The sequence below is a fragment of the Carcharodon carcharias genome, chromosome 8 (assembly GCF_017639515.1).
Source record: "Carcharodon carcharias isolate sCarCar2 chromosome 8, sCarCar2.pri, whole genome shotgun sequence".
Classification (NCBI taxonomy): Eukaryota; Metazoa; Chordata; class Chondrichthyes; order Lamniformes; family Lamnidae; genus Carcharodon; species Carcharodon carcharias.
The window spans coordinates 109,304,479-109,329,821 of NC_054474.1; the positions used below are offsets into that span (position 1 = coordinate 109,304,479).

Consider the following 25,343-nt stretch of genomic DNA (forward strand, 5'->3'; position numbering starts at 1 on the left):
CACTGGATTCTCACTCTCCTCATTCACACGGGATTCTCACCCTCTCTGCCTCTCAGTCACCCTGGATTCTCACCCTCTCTGCCTCTCAGTCACGCTGGATTCTCACCCTCTCTGCCTCTCAGTCACGCTGGATTCTCACCCTCTCTGCCTCTCAGTCACGCTGGATTCTCACCCTCTCTGCCTCTCAGTCACGCTGGATTCTCACCCTCTCTGCCTCTCAGTCACCCTGGATTCTCACCCTCTCTGCCTCTCAGTCACCCTGGATTCTCACCCTCTCTGCCTCTCAGTCACCCTGGATTCTCACCCTCTCTGCCTCTCAGTCAACCTGGATTCTCACCCTCTCTGCCTCTCAGTCACCCTGGATTCTCACCCTCTCTGCCTCTCAGTCACCCTGGATTCTCACCCTCTCTGCCTCTCAGTCACCCTGGATTCTCACCCTCTCAGTCACCCTGGATTCTCACCCTCTCAGTCACCCTGGATTCTCACCCTCTCAGTCACCCTGGATTCTCACCCTCTCAGTCACCCTGGATTCTCACCCTCTCAGTCACCCTGGATTCTCACCCTCTCAGTCACCCTGGATTCTCACCCTCTCAGTCACCCTGGATTCTCACCCTCTCAGTCACCCTGGATTCTCACCCTCTCAGTCACCCTGGATTCTCACCCTCTCAGTCACCCTGGATTCTCACCCTCTCAGTCACCCTGGATTCTCACCCTCTCAGTCACCCTGGATTCTCACCCTCTCAGTCACCCTGGATTCTCACCCTCTCAGTCACCCTGGATTCTCACCCTCTCAGTCACCCTGGATTCTCACCCTCTCAGTCACCCTGGATTCTCATCCTCTCAGTCACCCTGGATTCTCACCCTCTCAGTCACCCTGGATTCACACCCTCTCAGTAACCCTGGATTCTCACCCTCTCAGTCACCCTGGATTCTCACCCTCTCAGTCACCCTGGATTCTCACCCTCTCTGTCTCTCAGTCACAATGGATTCTCACCCTCTCTTGCTCTCAGTCACACTGGATTCTCACCCTCTCCTGCTCTCAGTCACACTGGATTCTCACCCTCTCTTGCTCTCAGTCACACTGGATTCTCACCCTCTCTTGCTCTCAGTCACACTGGATTCTCACCCTCTCTTGCTCTAAGTCACACTGGATTCTCACCCTCTCTGCCTCTCAGTCACACTGGATTCTCACACTCTCTGCCTCTCAGTCACCCTGGATTCTCACCCTCTCTGCCTCTCAGTCACCCTGGATTCTCACCCTCTCTGCCTCTCAGTCGCCCTGGATTCTCACCCTCTCTGCCTCTCAGTCACCCTGGATTCTCACCTTCTCTGTCTCTCAGTCACACTGGATTCTCACCCTCTCTTGCTCTCAGTCACACTGGATTCTCACCCTCTCTTGCTCTCAGTCACACTGGATTCTCACCCTCTCTTGCTCTCAGTCACACTGGATTCTCACCCTCTCTTGCTCACAGTCACACTGGATTCTCACCCTCTCTTGCTCTCAGTCACACTGGATTCTCACCCTCTCTGCCTCTCAGTCACATTGGATTCTCACCCTCTCTGCCTCTCAGTCACATTGGATTCTCACCCTCTCTGCCTCTCAGTCACATTGGATTCTCACCCTCTCTGCTTCTCAGTCACGCTGGATTCTCACCCTCTCTCCCTCTCAGTCACCCTGGATTCTCACCCTCTCAGTCACCGTGGATTCTCACCCTCTCAGTCACCGTGGATTCTCACCCTCTCAGTCACCCTGGATTCTCACCCTCTCAGTCACCCTGGATTCTCACCCTCTCAGTCACCCTGGATTCTCACCCTCTCAGTCACCCTGGATTCTCACCCTCTCAGTCACCCTGGATTCTCACCCTCTCAGTCACCCTGGATTCTCACCCTCTCAGTCACCCTGGATTCTCACCCTCTCAGTCACCCTGGATTCTCACCCTCTCAGTCACCCTGGATTCTCACCCTCTCAGTCACCCTGGATTCTCACCCTCTCAGTCACCCTGGATTCTCACCCTCTCAGTCACCCTGGATTCTCACCCTCCCAGTCACCCTGGATTCTCACCCTCTCAGTCACCCTGGATTCTCACCCTCTCAGTCACCCTGGATTCTCACCCTCTCAGTCACCCTGGATTCTCACCCTCTCTGTCTCTCAGTCACACTGGATTCTCACCCTCTCTTGCTCTCAGTCACACTGGATTCTCACCCTCTCTGCCTCTCAGTCACATTGGATTTTCGCCCTCTCTGCCTCTCAGTCACCCTGGATTCTCACCCTCTCTGCCTCTCAGTCACCCTGGATTCTCACCCTCTCTTGCTCTCAGTCACACTGGATTCTCACCCTCTCTTGCTTACAGTCACACTGGATTCTCACCCTCTCGCTCTCAGTCACACTGGATTCTCACCCTCTCGCTCTCAGTCACACTGGATTCTCACCCTCTCTTGCTCTCAGTCACACTGGATTCTCACCCTCTCGCTCTCAGTCACACTGGATTCTCACCCACTCTCGCTCTCAGTCACATTGGATTCTCACCCTCTCTGCCTCTCAGTCACACTGGATTCTCACACTCTCTGCCTCTCAGTCACGCTGGATTCTCACCCTCTCTGCCTCTCAGTCACGTTGGATTCTCACCTTCTGACTCTCAGTCACGCTGGATCTCACCCTCTCATCACACTGGATTCTCACCATCCCTGGCTCTCAGTCACCCTTGATTCTCACCCTGCCGCTCAATCACACTTGATTCTCACCCTCCCCCCCTCCCCCCGCCAGTCACACTGGATTCTCACCCTCTCAGCCACACTGGATTCTCACCCTCTCAGCCACACTGGATTCTCACCCTCCTCCATCTCACTGGATTCTCACCCTGTCTTCCTCTCAGTCACACGGGATTCTCAGTAACCATGGATTCTTACCACTTCGGTAACAATGGATTCACACCACCCTCAGGTCATACTGGATTCTCACACTCTCTTGCTCTCAGTCACCCTGGATTCTCACCATCTCTGGCTCTCATTCACACTGGATTCTCACCCTCTCTGGCTCTCAGTCACGCTCGATCCTCACTTCCTCTGGCTCTCAGTCACACTGGATTCTCGCTCTCCTCATTCACACGGGATTCTCACCCTCTCTGCCTCTCAGTCACGCTGGATTCTCACCCTCTCTGCCTCTCAGTCACGCTGGATTCTCACCCTCTCTGCCTCTCAGTCACGCTGGATTCTCACCCTCTCTGCCTCTCAGTCACGCTGGATTCTCACCCTCTCTGCCTCTCAGTCACGCTGGATTCTCACCCTCTCTGCCTCTCAGTCACCCTGGATTCTCACCCTCTCTGCCTCTCAGTCACCCTGGATTCTCACCCTCTCTGCCTCTCAGTCACCCTGGATTCTCACCCTCTCTGCCTCTCAGTCACCCTGGATTCTCACCCTCTCTGCCTCTCAGTCACCCTGGATTCTCACCCTCTCTGCCTCTCAGTCACCCTGGATTCTCACCCTCTCTGCCTCCCAGTCACCCTGGATTCTCACCCTCTCTGCCTCCCAGTCACCCTGGATTCTCACCCTCTCTGCCTCTCAGTCACCCTGGATTCTCACCCTCTCTGCCTCTCAGTCACCCTGGATTCTCACCCTCTCTGCCTCTCAGTCACCCTGGATTCTCACCCTCTCTGCCTCTCAGTCACCCTGGATTCTCACCCTCTCTGCCTCTCAGTCACCCTGGATTCTCACCCTCTCTGCCTCTCAGTCACCCTGGATTCTCACACTCTCTGCCTCTCAGTCACCCTGGATTCTCACCCGCTCTGCCTCTCAGTCACGCTGGATTCTCACCCTCTCTGCCTCTCAGTCACGCTGGATTCTCACCCTCTCTGCCTCTCAGTCACGCTGGATTCTCACCCTCTCTGCCTCTCAGTCACGCTGGATTCTCACCCTCTCTGCCTCTCAGTCACGCTGGATTCTCACCCTCTCTGCCTCTCAGTCACGCTGGATTCTCACCCTCTCTGCCTCTCAGTCACGCTGGATTCTCACCCTCTCTGCCTCTCAGTCACGCTGGATTCTCACCCTCTCTGCCTCTCAGTCACGCTGGATTCTCACCCTCTCTGCCTCTCAGTCACCCTGGATTCTCACCCTCTCAGTCACGCTGGATTCTCACCCTCTCAGTCACGCTGGATTCTCACCCTCTCAGTCACGCTGGATTCTCACCCTCTCAGTCACGCTGGATTCTCACCCTCTCAGTCACGCTGGATTCTCACCCTCTCAGTCACGCTGGATTCTCACCCTCTCAGTCACGCTGGATTCTCACCCTCTCAGTCACGCTGGATTCTCACCCTCTCAGTCACGCTGGATTCTCACCCTCTCAGTCACGCTGGATTCTCACCCTCTCAGTCACGCTGGATTCTCACCCTCTCAGTCACGCTGGATTCTCACCCTCTCAGTCACGCTGGATTCTCACCCTCTCAGTCACGCTGGATTCTCACCCTCTCAGTCACGCTGGATTCTCACCCTCTCAGTCACGCTGGATTCTCACCCTCTCAGTCACGCTGGATTCTCACCCTCTCAGTCACGCTGGATTCTCACCCTCTCAGTCACGCTGGATTCTCACCCTCTCAGTCACCCTCTCAGTCACCCTGGATTCTCACCCTCTCAGTCACCCTGGATTCTCACCCTCTCTGTCTCTCAGTCACAATGGATTCTCACCCTCTCTTGCTCTCAGTCACACTGGATTCTCACCCTCTCCTGCTCAGTCACACTGGATTCTCACCCTCTCTTGCTCTCAGTCACACTGGATTCTCACACTCTCTGCCTCTCAGTCACCCTGGATTCTCACCCTCTCTGCCTCTCAGTCACCCTGGATTCTCACCCTCTCTGCCTCTCAGTCGCCCTGGATTCTCACCCTCTCTGCCTCTCAGTCACCCTGGATTCTCACCTTCTCTGTCTCTCAGTCACACTGGATTCTCACCCTCTCTTGCTCTCAGTCACACTGGATTCTCACCCTCTCTTGCTCTCAGTCACACTGGATTCTCACCCTCTCTTGCTCTCAGTCACACTGGATTCTCACCCTCTCTTGCTCACAGTCACACTGGATTCTCACCCTCTCTTGCTCTCAGTCACACTGGATTCTCACCCTCTCTGCCTCTCAGTCACATTGGATTCTCACCCTCTCTGCCTCTCAGTCACATTGGATTCTCACCCTCTCTGCCTCTCAGTCACATTGGATTCTCACCCTCTCTGCTTCTCAGTCACGCTGGATTCTCACCCTCTCTCCCTCTCAGTCACCCTGGATTCTCACCCTCTCAGTCACCGTGGATTCTCACCCTCTCAGTCACCCTGGATTCTCACCCTCTCAGTCACCCTGGATTCTCACCCTCTCAGTCACCCTGGATTCTCACCCTCTCAGTCACCCTGGATTCTCACCCTCTCAGTCACCCTGGATTCTCACCCTCTCAGTCACCCTGGATTCTCACCCTCTCAGTCACCCTGGATTCTCACCCTCTCAGTCACCCTGGATTCTCACCCTCTCAGTCACCCTGGATTCTCACCCTCTCAGTCACCCTGGATTCTCACCCTCCCAGTCACCCTGGATTCTCACCCTCTCAGTCACCCTGGATTCTCACCCTCTCAGTCACCCTGGATTCTCACCCTCTCAGTCACCCTGGATTCTCACCCTCTCAGTCACCCTGGATTCTCACCCTCTCTGTCTCTCAGTCACACTGGATTCTCACCCTCTCTTGCTCTCAGTCACACTGGATTCTCACCCTCTCTGCCTCTCAGTCACATTGGATTTTCGCCCTCTCTGCCTCTCAGTCACCCTGGATTCTCACCCTCTCTGCCTCTCAGTCATCCTGGATTCTCACCCTCTCTTGCTCTCAGTCACACTGGATTATCACCCTCTCTTGCTTACAGTCACACTGGATTCTCACCCTCTCGCTCTCAGTCACACTGGATTCTCACCCTCTCGCTCTCAGTCACACTGGATTCTCACCCTCTCGCTCTCAGTCACACTGGATTCTCACCCTCTCGCTCTCAGTCACACTGGATTCTCACCCACTCTCGCTCTCAGTCACATTGGATTCTCACCCTCTCTGCCTCTCAGTGACACTGGATTCTCACCCTCTCTGCCTCTCAGTCACACTGGATTCTCACCCTCTCTGCCTCTCAGTCACGTTGGATTCTCACCTTCTGACTCTCAGTCACGCTGTATCTCACCCTCTCATCACACTGGATTCTCACCATCCCTGGCTCTCAGTCACCCTTGATTCTCACCCTGCCGCTCAATCACACTTGATTCTCACCCTCCCCCCCCTCCCCCCGCCAGTCACACTGGATTCTCACCCTCTCAGCCACACTGGATTCTCACCCTCTCAGCCACACTGGATTCTCACCCTCCTCCATCTCACTGGATTCTCACCCTGTCTTCCTCTCAGTCACACGGGATTCTCAGTAACCATGGATTCTTACCACTTCGGTAACAATGGATTCACACCACCCTCAGGTCATACTGGATTCTCACACTCTCTTGCTCTCAGTCACCCTGGATTCTCACCATCTCTGGCTCTCATTCACACTGGATTCTCACCCTCTCTGGCTCTCAGTCACGCTCGATCCTCACTTCCTCTGGCTCTCAGTCACACTGGATTCTCGCTCTCCTCATTCACACGGGATTCTCACCCTCTCTGCCTCTCAGTCACGCTGGATTCTCACCCTCTCTGCCTCTCAGTCACGCTGGATTCTCACCCTCTCTGCCTCTCAGTCACGCTGGATTCTCACCCTCTCTGCCTCTCAGTCACGCTGGATTCTCACCCTCTCTGCCTCTCAGTCACGCTGGATCCTCACCCTCTCTGCCTCTCAGTCACGCTGGATCCTCACCCTCTCTGCCTCTCAGTCACGCTGGATTCTCACCCTCTCTGCCTCTCAGTCACGCTGGATTCTCACCCTCTCTGCCTCTCAGTCACGCTGGATTCTCACCCTCTCTGCCTCTCAGTCACGCTGGATTCTCACCCTCTCTGCCTCTCAGTCACGCTGGATTCTCACCCTCTCTGCCTCTCAGTCACCCTGGATTCTCACCCTCTCTGCCTCTCAGTCACCCTGGATTCTCACCCTCTCTGCCTCCCAGTCACCCTGGATTCTCACCCTCTCTGCCTCCCAGTCACCCTGGATTCTCACCCTCTCTGCCTCTCAGTCACCCTGGATTCTCACCCTCTCTGCCTCTCAGTCACCCTGGATTCTCACCCTCTCTGCCTCTCAGTCACCCTGGATTCTCACCCTCTCTGCCTCTCAGTCACCCTGGATTCTCACCCTCTCTGCCTCTCAGTCACCCTGGATTCTCACCCTCTCTGCCTCTCAGTCACCCTGGATTCTCACCCTCTCTGCCTCTCAGTCACCCTGGATTCTCACCCTCTCTGCCTCTCAGTCACCCTGGATTCTCACCCGCTCTGCCTCTCAGTCACGCTGGATTCTCACCCTCTCTGCCTCTCAGTCACGCTGGATTCTCACCCTCTCTGCCTCTCAGTCACGCTGGATTCTCACCCTCTCTGCCTCTCAGTCACCCTGGATTCTCACCCTCTCTGCCTCTCAGTCACGCTGGATTCTCACCCTCTCTGCCTCTCAGTCACGCTGGATTCTCACCCTCTCTGCCTCTCAGTCACGCTGGATTCTCACCCTCTCTGCCTCTCAGTCACCCTGGATTCTCACCCTCTCTGCCTCTCAGTCACGCTGGATTCTCACCCTCTCAGTCACGCTGGATTCTCACCCTCTCAGTCACGCTGGATTCTCACCCTCTCAGTCACGCTGGATTCTCACCCTCTCAGTCACGCTGGATTCTCACCCTCTCAGTCACGCTGGATTCTCACCCTCTCAGTCACGCTGGATTCTCACCCTCTCAGTCACGCTGGATTCTCACCCTCTCAGTCACGCTGGATTCTCACCCTCTCAGTCACGCTGGATTCTCACCCTCTCAGTCACGTTGGATTCTCACCCTCTCAGTCACGCTGGATTCTCACCCTCTCAGTCACGCTGGATTCTCACCCTCTCAGTCACGCTGGATTCTCACCCTCTCAGTCACGCTGGATTCTCACCCTCCCAGTCACGCTGGATTCTCACCCTCCCAGTCACGCTGGATTCTCACCCTCCCAGTCACGCTGGATTCTCACCCTCCCAGTCACCCTGGATTCTCACCCTCCCAGTCACCCTGGATTCTCACCCTCCCAGTCACCCTGGATTCTCACCCTCCCAGTCACCCTGGATTCTCACCCTCCCAGTCACCCTGGATTCTCACCCTCTCAGTCACCCTGGATTCTCACCCTCTCTGCCTCTCAGTCACCCTGGATTCTCACCCTCTCTGCCTCTCAGTCACCCTGGATTCTCACCCTCTCTGCCTCTCAGTCACCCTGGATTCTCACCCTCTCTGCCTCTCAGTCACCCTGGATTCTCACCCTCTCTGCCTCTCAGTCACCCTGGATTCTCACCCTCTCTGCCTCTCAGTCACCCTGGATTCTCACCCTCTCTGCCTCTCAGTCACCCTGGATTCTCACCCTCTCTGCCTCTCAGTCACCCTGGATTCTCACCCTCTCTGCCTCTCAGTCACCCTGGATTCTCACCCTCTCTGCCTCTCAGTCACCCTGGATTCTCACCCTCTCTGCCTCTCAGTCACCCTGGATTCTCACCCTCTCTGCCTCTCAGTCACCCTGGATTCTCACCCTCTCTGCCTCTCAGTCACCCTGGATTCTCACCCTCTCTGCCTCTCAGTCACCCTGGATTCTCACCCTCTCTGCCTCTCAGTCACCCTGGATTCTCACCCTCTCTGCCTCTCAGTCACCCTGGATTCTCACCCTCTCTGCCTCTCAGTCACCCTGGATTCTCACCCTCTCACTCACCCTGGTCTCCTCTCACTCACCCTGGATTCTCACCCTCTCACTCACCCTGGATTCTCACCCTCTCACTCACCCTGGATTCTCACCCTCTCACTCACCCTGGATTCTCACCCTCTCACTCACCCTGGATTCTCACCCTCTCACTCACCCTGGATTCTCACCCTCTCACTCACCCTGGATTCTCACCCTCTCACTCACCCTGGATTCTCACCCTCTCACTCACCCTGGATTCTCACCCTCTCACTCACCCTGGATTCTCACCCTCTCACTCACCCTGGATTCTCACCCTCTCACTCACCCTGGATTCTCACCCTCTCACTCACCCTGGATTCTCACCCTCTCACTCACCCTGGATTCTCACCCTCTCACTCACCCTGGATTCTCACCCTCTCACTCACCCTGGATTCTCACCCTCTCACTCACCCTGGATTCTCACCCTCTCACTCACCCTGGATTCTCACCCTCTCACTCACCCTGGATTCTCACCCTCTCACTCACCCTGGATTCTCACCCTCTCACTCACCCTGGATTCTCACCCTCTCACTCACCCTGGATTCTCACCCTCTCACTCACCCTGGATTCTCACCCTCTCACTCACCCTGGATTCTCACCCTCTCACTCACCCTGGATTCTCACCCTCTCACTCACCCTGGATTCTCACCCTCTCACTCACCCTGGATTCTCACCCTCTCACTCACCCTGGATTCTCACCCTCTCACTCACCCTGGATTCTCACCCTCTCACTCACCCTGGATTCTCACCCTCTCACTCACCCTGGATTCTCACCCTCTCACTCACCCTGGATTCTCACCCTCTCACTCACCCTGGATTCTCACCCTCTCACTCACCCTGGATTCTCACCCTCTCACTCACCCTGGATTCTCACCCTCTCACTCACCCTGGATTCTCACCCTCTCACTCACCCTGGATTCTCACCCTCTCACTCACCCTGGATTCTCACCCTCTCACTCACCCTGGATTCTCACCCTCTCACTCACCCTGGATTCTCACCCTCTCACTCACCCTGGATTCTCACCCTCTCACTCACCCTGGATTCTCACCCTCTCACTCACCCTGGATTCTCACCCTCTCACTCACCCTGGATTCTCACCCTCTCACTCACCCTGGATTCTCACCCTCTCACTCACCCTGGATTCTCACCCTCTCACTCACCCTGGATTCTCACCCTCTCACTCACCCTGGATTCTCACCCTCTCACTCACCCTGGATTCTCACCCTCTCACTCACCCTGGATTCTCACCCTCTCACTCACCCTGGATTCTCACCCTCTCACTCACCCTGGATTCTCACCCTCTCACTCACCCTGGATTCTCACCCTCTCACTCACCCTGGATTCTCACCCTCTCACTCACCCTGGATTCTCACCCTCTCACTCACCCTGGATTCTCACCCTCTCACTCACCCTGGATTCTCACCCTCTCACTCACCCTGGATTCTCACCCTCTCACTCACCCTGGATTCTCACCCTCTCACTCACCCTGGATTCTCACCCTCTCACTCACCCTGGATTCTCACCCTCTCACTCACCCTGGATTCTCACCCTCTCACTCACCCTGGATTCTCACCCTCTCACTCACCCTGGATTCTCACCCTCTCACTCACCCTGGATTCTCACCCTCTCACTCACCCTGGATTCTCACCCTCTCACTCACCCTGGATTCTCACCCTCTCACTCACCCTGGATTCTCACCCTCTCACTCACCCTGGATTCTCACCCTCTCACTCACCCTGGATTCTCACCCTCTCACTCACCCTGGATTCTCACCCTCTCACTCACCCTGGATTCTCACCCTCTCACTCACCCTGGATTCTCACCCTCTCACTCACCCTGGATTCTCACCCTCTCACTCACCCTGGATTCTCACCCTCTCACTCACCCTGGATTCTCACCCTCTCACTCACCCTGGATTCTCACCCTCTCACTCACCCTGGATTCTCACCCTCTCACTCACCCTGGATTCTCACCCTCTCACTCACCCTGGATTCTCACCCTCTCACTCACCCTGGATTCTCACCCTCTCACTCACCCTGGATTCTCACCCTCTCACTCACCCTGGATTCTCACCCTCTCACTCACCCTGGATTCTCACCCTCTCACTCACCCTGGATTCTCACCCTCTCACTCACCCTGGATTCTCACCCTCTCACTCACCCTGGATTCTCACCCTCTCACTCACCCTGGATTCTCACCCTCTCACTCACCCTGGATTCTCACCCTCTCACTCACCCTGGATTCTCACCCTCTCACTCACCCTGGATTCTCACCCTCTCACTCACCCTGGATTCTCACCCTCTCACTCACCCTGGATTCTCACCCTCTCACTCACCCTGGATTCTCACCCTCTCACTCACCCTGGATTCTCACCCTCTCACTCACCCTGGATTCTCACCCTCTCACTCACCCTGGATTCTCACCCTCTCACTCACCCTGGATTCTCACCCTCTCACTCACCCTGGATTCTCACCCTCTCACTCACCCTGGATTCTCACCCTCTCACTCACCCTGGATTCTCACCCTCTCACTCACCCTGGATTCTCACCCTCTCACTCACCCTGGATTCTCACCCTCTCACTCACCCTGGATTCTCACCCTCTCACTCACCCTGGATTCTCACCCTCTCACTCACCCTGGATTCTCACCCTCTCACTCACCCTGGATTCTCACCCTCTCACTCACCCTGGATTCTCACCCTCTCACTCACCCTGGATTCTCACCCTCTCACTCACCCTGGATTCTCACCCTCTCACTCACCCTGGATTCTCACCCTCTCACTCACCCTGGATTCTCACCCTCTCACTCACCCTGGATTCTCACCCTCTCACTCACCCTGGATTCTCACCCTCTCACTCACCCTGGATTCTCACCCTCTCACTCACCCTGGATTCTCACCCTCTCACTCACCCTGGATTCTCACCCTCTCACTCACCCTGGATTCTCACCCTCTCACTCACCCTGGATTCTCACCCTCTCACTCACCCTGGATTCTCACCCTCTCACTCACCCTGGATTCTCACCCTCTCACTCACCCTGGATTCTCACCCTCTCACTCACCCTGGATTCTCACCCTCTCACTCACCCTGGATTCTCACCCTCTCACTCACCCTGGATTCTCACCCTCTCACTCACCCTGGATTCTCACCCTCTCACTCACCCTGGATTCTCACCCTCTCACTCACCCTGGATTCTCACCCTCTCACTCACCCTGGATTCTCACCCTCTCACTCACCCTGGATTCTCACCCTCTCACTCACCCTGGATTCTCACCCTCTCACTCACCCTGGATTCTCACCCTCTCACTCACCCTGGATTCTCACCCTCTCACTCACCCTGGATTCTCACCCTCTCACTCACCCTGGATTCTCACCCTCTCACTCACCCTGGATTCTCACCCTCTCACTCACCCTGGATTCTCACCCTCTCACTCACCCTGGATTCTCACCCTCTCACTCACCCTGGATTCTCACCCTCTCACTCACCCTGGATTCTCACCCTCTCACTCACCCTGGATTCTCACCCTCTCACTCACCCTGGATTCTCACCCTCTCACTCACCCTGGATTCTCACCCTCTCACTCACCCTGGATTCTCACCCTCTCACTCACCCTGGATTCTCACCCTCTCACTCACCCTGGATTCTCACCCTCTCACTCACCCTGGATTCTCACCCTCTCACTCACCCTGGATTCTCACCCTCTCACTCACCCTGGATTCTCACCCTCTCACTCACCCTGGATTCTCACCCTCTCACTCACCCTGGATTCTCACCCTCTCACTCACCCTGGATTCTCACCCTCTCACTCACCCTGGATTCTCACCCTCTCACTCACCCTGGATTCTCACCCTCTCACTCACCCTGGATTCTCACCCTCTCACTCACCCTGGATTCTCACCCTCTCACTCACCCTGGATTCTCACCCTCTCACTCACCCTGGATTCTCACCCTCTCACTCACCCTGGATTCTCACCCTCTCACTCACCCTGGATTCTCACCCTCTCACTCACCCTGGATTCTCACCCTCTCACTCACCCTGGATTCTCACCCTCTCACTCACCCTGGATTCTCACCCTCTCACTCACCCTGGATTCTCACCCTCTCACTCACCCTGGATTCTCACCCTCTCACTCACCCTGGATTCTCACCCTCTCACTCACCCTGGATTCTCACCCTCTCACTCACCCTGGATTCTCACCCTCTCACTCACCCTGGATTCTCACCCTCTCACTCACCCTGGATTCTCACCCTCTCACTCACCCTGGATTCTCACCCTCTCACTCACCCTGGATTCTCACCCTCTCACTCACCCTGGATTCTCACCCTCTCACTCACCCTGGATTCTCACCCTCTCACTCACCCTGGATTCTCACCCTCTCACTCACCCTGGATTCTCACCCTCTCACTCACCCTGGATTCTCACCCTCTCACTCACCCTGGATTCTCACCCTCTCACTCACCCTGGATTCTCACCCTCTCACTCACCCTGGATTCTCACCCTCTCACTCACCCTGGATTCTCACCCTCTCACTCACCCTGGATTCTCACCCTCTCACTCACCCTGGATTCTCACCCTCTCACTCACCCTGGATTCTCACCCTCTCACTCACCCTGGATTCTCACCCTCTCACTCACCCTGGATTCTCACCCTCTCACTCACCCTGGATTCTCACCCTCTCACTCACCCTGGATTCTCACCCTCTCACTCACCCTGGATTCTCACCCTCTCACTCACCCTGGATTCTCACCCTCTCACTCACCCTGGATTCTCACCCTCTCACTCACCCTGGATTCTCACCCTCTCACTCACCCTGGATTCTCACCCTCTCACTCACCCTGGATTCTCACCCTCTCACTCACCCTGGATTCTCACCCTCTCACTCACCCTGGATTCTCACCCTCTCACTCACCCTGGATTCTCACCCTCTCACTCACCCTGGATTCTCACCCTCTCACTCACCCTGGATTCTCACCCTCTCACTCACCCTGGATTCTCACCCTCTCACTCACCCTGGATTCTCACCCTCTCACTCACCCTGGATTCTCACCCTCTCACTCACCCTGGATTCTCACCCTCTCACTCACCCTGGATTCTCACCCTCTCACTCACCCTGGATTCTCACCCTCTCACTCACCCTGGATTCTCACCCTCTCACTCACCCTGGATTCTCACCCTCTCACTCACCCTGGATTCTCACCCTCTCACTCACCCTGGATTCTCACCCTCTCACTCACCCTGGATTCTCACCCTCTCACTCACCCTGGATTCTCACCCTCTCACTCACCCTGGATTCTCACCCTCTCACTCACCCTGGATTCTCACCCTCTCACTCACCCTGGATTCTCACCCTCTCACTCACCCTGGATTCTCACCCTCTCACTCACCCTGGATTCTCACCCTCTCACTCACCCTGGATTCTCACCCTCTCACTCACCCTGGATTCTCACCCTCTCACTCACCCTGGATTCTCACCCTCTCACTCACCCTGGATTCTCACCCTCTCACTCACCCTGGATTCTCACCCTCTCACTCACCCTGGATTCTCACCCTCTCACTCACCCTGGATTCTCACCCTCTCACTCACCCTGGATTCTCACCCTCTCACTCACCCTGGATTCTCACCCTCTCACTCACCCTGGATTCTCACCCTCTCACTCACCCTGGATTCTCACCCTCTCACTCAACCTGGATTCTCACCCTCTCACTCAACCTGGATTCTCACCCTCTCACTCACCCTGGATTCTCACCCTCTCACTCACCCTGGATTCTCACCCTCTCAGTCACCCTGGATTCTCACCCTCTCAGTCACCCTGGATTCTCACCCTCTCAGTCACTCTGGATTCTCACCCTCTCAGTCACCCTGGATTCTCACCCTCTCAGTCACCCTGGATTCTCACCCTCTCAGTCACCCTGGATTCTCACCCTCTCAGTCACCCTGGATAATCAGACTCTCTGCCTCTCAATCACGGTGGATTCTCACCCTCTCAGTCACCCTGGATTCTCACCCTCTCAGTCACCCTGGATTCTCACCCTCTCAGTCACCCTGGATTCTCACCCTCTCAGTCACCCTGGATTCTCACCCTCTCAGTCACCCTGGATTCTCACCCTCTCAGCCACCCTGGATTCTCACCCTCTCAGCCACCCTGGATTCTCACCCTCTCAGTCACCCTGGATTCACAACCTCTCAGTCACCCTGGATTCTCAGACTCTCTGCCTCTCAGTCACAGTGGATTCCCACCCTCTCAGTCACCCTGGATTCTCACCCTCTCAGTCACCCTGGATTCTCACCCTCTCAGTCACCCTGGATTCTCACCCTCTCAGTCACCCTGGATTCTCACCCTCTCAGTCACCCTGGATTCTCACCCTCTCAGTCACCCTGGATTCTCACCCTCTCAGTCACCCTGGATTCTCACCCTCTCAGTCACCCTGGATTCTCACCCTCTCAGTCACCCTGGATTCTCACCCTCTCAGTCACCCTGGATTCTCACCCTCTCAGTCACCCTGGATTCTCACCCTCACAGTCACCCTGGATTCTCACCCTCACAGTCACCCTGGATTCTCACCCTCACAGTCACCCTGGATTCTCACCCTCACAGTCACCCTGGATTCTCACCCTCTCTGTCTCTCAGTCACTCTGGATTCTCACCCTCTCTGGCTCTCAGTCACACTGGATTCTCACCCTCTCTTGCTCTCACTCACACTGGATTCTCACCCTCTCTTGCTCTCACTCACACTGGATTCTCACCCTCTCTGCCTCTCAGTCGCATTGGATTCTCACCCTCTCTGCCTCTCAGTCACCCTGGATTCTCACCCTCTCTGCCTCTCAGTCACCCTGGATTCTCACCCTCTCTGTCTCTCAGTCACCCTGGATTCTCACCCTCTCTGTCTCTCAGTCACGCTGGATTCTCACCCTCTCAGTCACGCTGGATTCTCACCCTCTCAGTCACGCTGGATTCTCACCCTCTCAGTCACGCTGGATTCTCACCCTCTCAGTCACGCTGGATTCTCACCCTCTCAGTCACGCTGGATTCTCACCCTCTCAGTCACGCTGGATTCTCACCCTCTCAGTCACGCTGGATTCTCACCCTCTCAGTCACGCTGGATTCTCACCCTCTCAGTCACGCTGGATTCTCACCCTCTCAGTCACGCTGGATTCTCACCCTCTCAGTCACGCTGGATTCTCACCCTCTCAGTCACGCTGGATTCTCACCCTCTCAGTCACGCTGGATTCTCACCCTCTCAGTCACGCTGGATTCTCACCCTCTCAGTCACGCTGGATTCTCACCCTCTCAGTCACGCTGGATTCTCACCCTCTCAGTCACGCTGGATTCTCACCCTCTCAGTCACGCTGGATTCTCACCCTCTCAGTCACGCTGGATTCTCACCCTCTCAGTCACGCTGGATTCTCACCCTCTCAGTCACGCTGGATTCTCACCCTCTCAGTCACGCTGGATTCTCACCCTCTCAGTCACGCTGGATTCTCACCCTCTCAGTCACGCTGGATTCTCACCCTCTCAGTCACGCTGGATTCTCACCCTCTCAGTCACGCTGGATTCTCACCCTCTCAGTCACGCTGGATTCTCACCCTCTCAGTCACGCTGGATTCTCACCCTCTCAGTCACGCTGGATTCTCACCCTCTCAGTCACGCTGGATTCTCACCCTCTCAGTCACGCTGGATTCTCACCCTCTCAGTCACGCTGGATTCTCACCCTCTCAGTCACGCTGGATTCTCACCCTCTCAGTCACGCTGGATTCTCACCCTCTCAGTCACGCTGGATTCTCACCCTCTCAGTCACGCTGGATTCTCACCCTCTCAGTCACGCTGGATTCTCACCCTCTCAGTCACGCTGGATTCTCACCCTCTCAGTCACGCTGGATTCTCACCCTCTCAGTCACGCTGGATTCTCACCCTCTCAGTCACGCTGGATTCTCACCCTCTCAGTCACGCTGGATTCTCACCCTCTCAGTCACGCTGGATTCTCACCCTCTCAGTCACGCTGGATTCTCACCCTCTCAGTCACGCTGGATTCTCACCCTCTCAGTCACGCTGGATTCTCACCCTCTCAGTCACGCTGGATTCTCACCCTCCCAGTCACGCTGGATTCTCACCCTCCCAGTCACGCTGGATTCTCACCCTCTCAGTCACGCTGGATTCTCACCCTCTCTTGCTCTCAGTCACACGGGATTCTCAGTAACTGTGGATTCTTACCCCCTCAGTAACAATGGATTCTCACCCCCTCAGTAACAATGGATTCTCACCCCCTTCTGGCTCACACGCACACTGGATTCTCACCCTCTCAGTCACACTGGATTTTCACCCTCTCAGTCACACTGGATTCTCACCCTCTCTGCCTCTCAGTCACACTGGATTCTCACCCTCTCTTGCTCTCAGTCACACTGGATTCTCACCCTCTCTTGCTCTCAGTCACACTGGATTCTCACCCTCTCTTGCTCTCAGTCACACTGGATTCTCACCCTCTCTCGCTCTCAGTCACATTGGATTCACACCCTCTCTGCCTCTCAGTCACATTGGTTTCTCACCCTCTCTGCCTCTCAGTCACGCTGGATTCTCACCCTCTCTGCCTCTCAGTCACATTGGATTCTCACCCTCTGCCTCTCAGTCACGCTGGATTCTCACCCTCTCATCACACTGGATTCTCACCGTCCCTGGCTCTCAGTCGCACTTGATTCTCACCCTGCCTCTCAGTCACACTGGATTCTCACCCTCCCCCGCCTCTCCCCCGCCAGTCACACTGGATTCTCACCCTCTCAGCCACACTGGATTCTCACCCTCTAAGCCACACTGGATTCTCACCCTCTCAGGCTCTCAGTCACACTGCATTCTCACCCTCCTCCATCTCACTGGATTCTCACCCTATCTTGATCTCAGTCACACGGGATTCTCAGTAACCATGGATTCTTACCGCTTCAGTAACAATGGATTCTCACCACCCTCAGGTCATACTGGATTCTCACACTCTCTTGCTCTCAGTCACCCTGGATTCTCACTCTCTCTGGCTCTCACTCACACTGGATTCTCACCCTATCTGTCACACTGGAATCTCACCATCTCTGGCTCTCATTCACACTGGATTCTCACCCTCTCTGGCTCTCAGTCACGCTCGATTCTCACTTCCTCTGGCTCTCAGTCACACTGGATTCTCACTCTCCTCATTCACACTGGATTCTCACCCTCTCTTGCTCTCAGTCACACGGGATTCTCAGTAACTGTGGATTCTTACCCCCTCAGTAACAATGGATTCTCACCACCTCTGGCTCTCACTCACACTGGATTTTCACCCTCTCTGTCACAATGGATTCTCACCCACTCTGTCACACTGGATTCTCACTCTCTCTGTCTCTCAGTAATGCTGGATTCTCACCCTCTCTGGCTCTCAGCCACACTGGATTCTCACCCTCTCTTGCTCTCAGTCACACGGGATTCTCAGTAGCCATGGATTCTTACACCCTCAGTAACAATGGATTCTCACCCCCTCAGTCATACTAGATTCTCACACGCTCTTGCTCCCTGCACACTGGATTCTCACCCACTCTGGCTCTCATTCACACTGGATTCTCACCCTCCCTGGCCCTCATTCACACTGGATTCTCACCCTCTCTGGCTGTCAGTCATGCTGGATTCTCACCCTCTCTGACTCTCAGTCATGCTGGATTCTCACCCTCTCTGGCTCTCAGTCATGCTGGATTCTCATCCTCTCTTGCTCTCAGTCACACAGGATTCTCAGTAACTGTGGATTCTTACCCCCTCAGTGACAATGGATTCTCACCCCCTCAGTAGCAATGGATTCTCACCCCATCTGGCTCACACGCACACTGGATTCTCATCCCCTCAGTCACACTGGATTCTCACCCCCTCAGTCACACTGGATTCTCACCCCCTCAGTCACACTGGATTCTCACCCCCTCAGTCACACTGGATTCTCACCCCCTCAGTCACACTGGATTCTCACCCCCTCAGTCACACTGGATTCTCACCCCCTCAGTCACACTGGATTCTCACCCTCTCTGCCTCTCAGTCACATTGGATTCTCACCCTCTCTGCCTCTCAGTCACATTGGATTCTCACCCTCCCTGCCTCTCAGTCACACTGAATTATCACCCTTTCTTGCTCTCAGTCACACTGGATACCGCACCCCCCCCCCCCCCCCCCCAGTCACGCTGGATTCTCACCCTCTCAGTCACGCTGGATTCTCACCCTCTCAGTCACGCTGGATTCTCACCCTCTCAGTCACGCTGGATTCTCACCCTCTCAGTCACGCTGGATTCTCACCCTCTCAGTCACGCTGGATTCTCACCCTCTCAGTCACGCTGGATTCTCACCCTCTCAGTCACGCTGGATTCTCACCCTCTCAGTCACGCTGGATTCTCACCCTCTCAGTCACGCTGGATTCTCACCCTCTCAGTCACGCTGGATTCTCACCCTCTCAGTCACGCTGGATTCTCACCCTCTCAGTCACGCTGGATTCTCACCCTCTCAGTCACGCTGGATTCTCACCCTCTCAGTCACGCTGGATTCTCACCCTCTCAGTCACGCTGGATTCTCACCCTCTCAGTCACGCTGGATTCTCACCCTCTCAGTCACGCTGGATTCTCACCCTCCCAGTCACGCTGGATTCTCACCCTCTCAGTCACGCTGGATTCTCACCCTCTCTTGCTCTCAGTCACACGGGATTCTCAGTAACTGTGGATTCTTACCCCCTCAGTAACAATGGATTCTCACCCCCTCAGTAACAATGGATTCTCACCCCCTTCTGGCTCACACGCACACTGGATTCTCACCCTCTCAGTCACACTGGATTCTCACCCTCTCAGTCACACTGGATTCTCACCCTCTCTGCCTCTCAGTCACACTGGATTCTCACCCTCTCTTGCTCTCAGTCACACTGGATTCTCACCCTCTCTTGCTCTCAGTCACACTGGATTCTCACCCTCTCTTGCTCTCAGTCACACTGGATTCTCACCCTCTCTTGCTCTCAGTCACACTGGATTCTCACCCTCTCTTGCTCTCAGTCACACTGGATTCTCACCCTCTCTGCCTCTCAGTCACACTGGATTCTCACCCTCTCTGCCTCTCAGTCACACTGGATTCTCACCCTCTCTTGCTCTCAGTCACATTGGATTCTCACCCTCTCTGCCTCTCAGTCACGCTGGATTCTCAGCCTCTCTGCCTCTCAGTCACGCTGGATTCTCACCCTCTCTGTCTCTCAGTCACGCTGGATTCTCACCCTCTCAGTCACACTGGATTCTCACCCTCTCTGCCTCTCAGTCACATTGGATTCTCACCCTCTCTTGCTCTCAGTAACACTGTGTTCGCCACGATATTCTCCAGCTCCATCCCGGGGCCGCTCCTTCACTTGTCTGCCGCCGCTGCCGGAAGCGCCTCTCTCATTGGCCGTTTCCCACTCCGTGCAGCGCCCTCCCACCAGTGATTGGCTGATGCGGCTACGCCTTCCGCAACCGCTACGCGATAGGTGGCAAGAATTGGGTTCATTGACTGCCAACCAACCAGAACAAAGCAACGCGGAGCACCGCCCAATCCAGGAAGAGAATCGCCTTCGTCAGAATCTCCGAGTCTGTCGGTGTGGGTCAGGTTGTGTGGTTCGGGTCACTATCTGTGGGGGAGTCTGAGTATGATGGCGGATGTCAGGAGGTGAGGGTGGTGGTCTGGGTGTGAGGGTGGGGATTAGAGTCTTTGAGTGGGAGACTGGGTGTGAGGGTGGGGGTGGCAGTCAGACTGGTAGGGTGGGTGTATGAGTCTGAGGGTGGGTGTCAGAGTGGATGTCAGTGTGTGGATGGGGGTCAGAGTGTGTGGGTTGGGCTCAGGATGTTTAGGTGGGCATCTGGGTGTGTGGGTAGAGATCATAGTTTGTGGGTGGAGGTCAGGATTAAATTTGAAAAGATGGGGTAAATCATGGTGCAGAGACAAGATATAAGTAAAAGGCATTATTACGGGAAATGTAATACAGACCGTGATGGGAAGGGATAGTAAATCAGCAGGTGAAACTAGAGGTTATAAAAAGTATAAAAAGAATAAAAGAATAAAGGCTCTCTATCTGAAGCATTCGAAACAGAACAGATGAACTGGGAGCACATTTCGAAATAAATAAATACAAGTTGATGGCCATTACGGAGACATGGCTGCAGCAGGACATTGATTAGGACTTATATATTGAAGGGGACAGGATATTTAGGAAGGACAGAAAACGAGGAAAAGGTGAAGGGGTGTTAGTTAATGATGATATTACCATAATAGAGAGGGATGACCTAAGGTCAGGAAACCACGATGTGGAAGTGGTTTGGTTAGAGATGAGAAATGGTAAAGGCAAAAAGTCACTTGTGGGAGTTTTGTACAGGCCCCCTAATAGTAGCTACATGGTGGGGTGGAGCATAAAGAAGAAATAATTGGAGTTTGTCAGAAATTCACCGCAATAATCTTGGGTGATTTTACTTTACACATAGACTGGAAAAGTCACAAGGGCAAAGATAGCTCAGATGAGGAGTACATTGATTGCTTTTGGGATAGTTTCTTAAAATAGCATGTTCTGTAGTCAACAAGAGAACATTCTGTTCTAGAACTGGTATTGTGCAATATGATCGGAGTAATTAATGATCTCATAGTGAAGGCATAGCGAAGTGGCAGTGTCCATAATACGATTGAATTTTGTATTCAGTTTGAGGGAGAGAGGAGTGGGTCTGAGACTAAGTTTTTAAACTTTAGTAAGGGTAATTATGAGAGCATGAAAGCTGAGCTGGCTGAAGTAAATTGGCAAATTAGGTTAAGGGATAGGTCAATAGGTGGTAAACCTTTAAGGGGATATTTCAGAATACACAGAATAGGTACATTCCAATGGTTAGGAAAAAATCCAAGGGACGGTCACACAATCCATGGTTAACTAGAAAGGTCAAACTTAAAGAAAAAGTATAAAATTGTGCAAAGATGGGTGAAAGGCCAGAATTTGGACAGAATATAAGGAACAGCAAAGAATGGCTAAAAGATTATTAAGGAGGGAAAAATTAGAGTATGAGAGAAAGCTGGCTAGAAATATAAAGACAGATAGTAAGAGTTTCCATAAATATTTAATGAAGAAAAGAGTTAACAAAGTGATCATTGGTCCTATGGAAAGTGGGTCTAGGGAATTAATAATGGAAAATAAGGAAATGGCAGATGAATTGAACAGGTATTTGTTGTGTTGTGCTGGGACCATTGTTGTTTGTTGTCTATATCAATGATTTGGATGATAACGTAGTAAATTGGATCAGCAAGTTTGCTGATGACACTAAGATTGAAGGCGTTGTGGGCAGCGAGGAAGGCTTTCAAAACTTGCAGAGGGATCTGGAACAACTGGAAAAATGGGCCAGAAAATGGCAGATGGAATTTAATGCAGATAAGTGTGAGGTGTTGCATTTTGGAAGGACAAACCAAGGTAGGACATACACAGTAAATGGTAGGGCAGTGAGGAGTGCGGAGGAACAAAGGGATCTGGGAGTTCAGATACATAATTCCCTGAAAGTGGCGTCATAGGTAGACAGGGTTGTAAAGAAAGCTTTTGGCATACTGGCCTTCATAAATCAAAGTATTGAGTATAGGAGTTGGGATGTTATGGTGAGGTTGTATAAAACATTGGTGAGGCCAACTTTGGAGTATTGTGTGCTGTTCTAGTCGCCTAACTACAGGAAGGATATCAATAAGATTGAAAGAGTGCAGAGAAGATTTACTAGGATGTTGCCGGGTCTTCAGGAGTTGAGTTACAGAGAAAGATTAAACAGGTTAGGACTTTATTCCCTGGAGCGTAGAAGAATGAGGGGTGATTTGATAGAAGTTTACAAAATTATGAGGGGTATAGACAGAGTAAATGCGAGTTGGCTCTTTCCGCTTAGATTAGAAGAGATAAATACAAGAGGACATGGCTTTAGGGTGAAAGGTGAAAGGTTTAGGGGGAACATTAGGGAGAACTTCTTCACTCAGAGAGTGGTGAGAGTGTGGAACGAGCTGCCATCTGACGTGGTAAATGCGGGCTCACTCTTAAGTTTTAAGAATAAATCGGATAGATACATGGATGGTAGAGGTCTGGAGGGTTATGGACTAGGTGCAGGTCAATGGGACTAGCGGAATAATATTTCGGTACAGACTAGAAGGGCCGAATGGCCTGTTTCTCTATGCTATAGTGTTCTATGATTCTATGATTCATCAGTTTTCACTACAGGGAATGCAAGTAACTTTCCAGAAGCAGCTATAAACCAGAAAATTTAAGAGAGGGAGGAACTCAGGAAAATTACAATAATCAGAGAAGTGGCGCTGAGAAAATTATTGGATCTGTAGGCTGACAAGTGCTCGGGTGAGGGTCAGTGTGTGTGTGTGGGTGGGGCAATGGGGGTCAGGGTGGGTGGTGGTCAGAGTTTGAGGTTGGGGCTCAGGGTGTGTGGATAGAGTTCAGGATGTGTGATTGGGGGTCAGAGTCTGTGGTGGTGGTCAGTATGTGAGTGGGGGGTGGGCAACAGGGTGTGTAGGTGGAGGGCAGAGTCTTTGGGTAGGGGTCAGGGTCTTCGGTGGGAGGATGGTGGTCAGGGTGTGTGGGTGGGGGTCAGAGTCTGTCGGCGGGAGGGTGGTGTTCAAGGCAGGTTGGTGGGGGTCAGGGTCTGTAGATGGGAGGGTAGTGGTCAGGATATCTGGGTGGGGGTTGGGATGGGGGTTGGGGTGTGGGTGGGGGTCAGGGTCTGTGGGTGGAAATCAGGATGTGTCAGTGGGGGTCAGAGTGTGAAGGTGGGTCTCAGGATCTGTGAGTGGGGTCAGGATCTGTGGGTGGGAGTTGGGTTAGGTTGATGAGGAGTCAGCGTCTGTGGGTGGGAGTTGGGATAGGTTGGTGAGGGGTCAGCATCTGTGGGTGGGAGTTGGGATAGGTTGGTGAGGGGTCAGGGTCTGTGGGTGGGAGTTGGAATAGGTTGGTGAGGGGTCAGGGTCTGTGGGTGGGAGTTGGGATAGGTTGGTGAGGGGTCAGCATCTGTGGGTGGGAGTTGGGATAGGTTGGTGAGGGGTCAGGGTCGGTGTGTGGGAGTTGGGATAGGTTGGTGAGGGGTCAGGGTCTGTGGGTGGGATGTAAGAAGGCTGAAAAGTGACATAGATAGATTAGGTGAGTGGCCAAAGACCTGGCAAATGGAGTATAATGTGGGCAAAGTGAAATCGTTCATTTGGACAGGAAGAATAAAAAAGAAGGTAGGCATTTCTTGAAGAGCAACTCTTCAGAATAAAAAAGAAGTTTATTATCGAAATGGTGAGAGATTGCAGAGCTCTGAGATTCAGAACAATCTGGGTGTCCGAGTGCATGAATCACAAAAGGCTAGTGTGCAGGTACAGCAAGGAATTAGGAAAACTAATAGAATGTTATTGTTTATTGCGAGAGGAATTGATTACAAAAGAAGGGAGGTTATGCTTAAGTTGTACAGGCTATTGGTGAGACCACATCTTGGTGTACTGTGTACAGTACTGGTCTCTTTATTTAAGGAAGGGTGTAAATTCACGAGAGTCAGTTCAGAGAATGTTTACTAGACTAATACCAAGAATGGGTGGGTTGTCTTATGACGAAAGGTTGGACAGGTTAGGTTTGTATCCGCTGAAATTTGGAAGAGTAAGAGGCAAATTAATTGAAACCTTTAAGATCCTGAGGGGTCTTGACAGGGTGGATGTGGAAAGGATGTTTCCTCTTGTAGGAGAATCTAGAACTAGGGGGGTCACTGTTTAAAAATAAGGGGTCATCCATTTAAGACAGAGATGAGAATATTTTTTCTTTCAGAGGGTGGTGAGTCTCTAGAAATCTCTTCCTCAAAAGGCGGTGGAAGCAGAGTCTTTGAATATTTTTAAGGCAGAGCTAGATAGATTCCTGATTAATGGGGGTGGGGGTGGTGAAAGGTTATCGGGGGTAGGCAAGAGTGTGGGATTGAAGTTACACTCAGATTAGCCATGATCTTATTGAATGCTGGAGCAGGTTCGAGGGTCCGAGTTCGAGGGCCTATTCCTGCTCCGAATTCGTATGGTTATAGATCACAGAATCACACAGTGCAGAAGAGGCCCTTCGGCCCATCGAGTCTGTACCGACAAGTGAGAAACACCTGACCAACCTACCTAATCCCATTTACCAGCACTTGGCCCATAGCCTTGAATGTTATGATGTGCCAAGTGCTCATCCACGTACTTTTTAAAGGATGTGAGGCAACCTGCCTCCACCACCCTCCCAGGCAATGCATTCTTGACTGTCACCACCCTCTGGGTAAAAAGGTTTTTCCTCACATCCCCCCTAAACCTCCTGCCCCTCACCTTGAAGTTGTGTCCCTTCGTGACTGACCCTTCAACAAAGGGGAACAGCTGCTCCCTATCCACCCTGTCCATGCCCCTTATAATCTTGTACACCTCGATCAGGTCACCCCTCAGTCTTCTCTACTTCAATGAAAACAACCCAAGTCTAT

General features: G+C 53.4%; 1 protein-coding gene across 2 annotated transcripts in view; it reads right to left on the reverse strand.

The window, feature by feature from the left end:
- The window catches only part of grk6 (G protein-coupled receptor kinase 6), a 655,919-nt gene extending 635,686 nt beyond the window's left edge, over positions 1-20,233 (reverse strand). For both annotated transcript variants that reach the window (XM_041194284.1, XM_041194282.1), the window contains exon 1: positions 20,169-20,233. In XM_041194284.1, coding sequence (XP_041050218.1) covers positions 20,169-20,220 — 52 coding nt within the window. In that variant the 5' untranslated portion in view covers positions 20,221-20,233. The remainder of the gene's footprint in view (positions 1-20,168) is intronic.
- Positions 20,234-25,343: the final 5,110 nt, after the last annotated feature.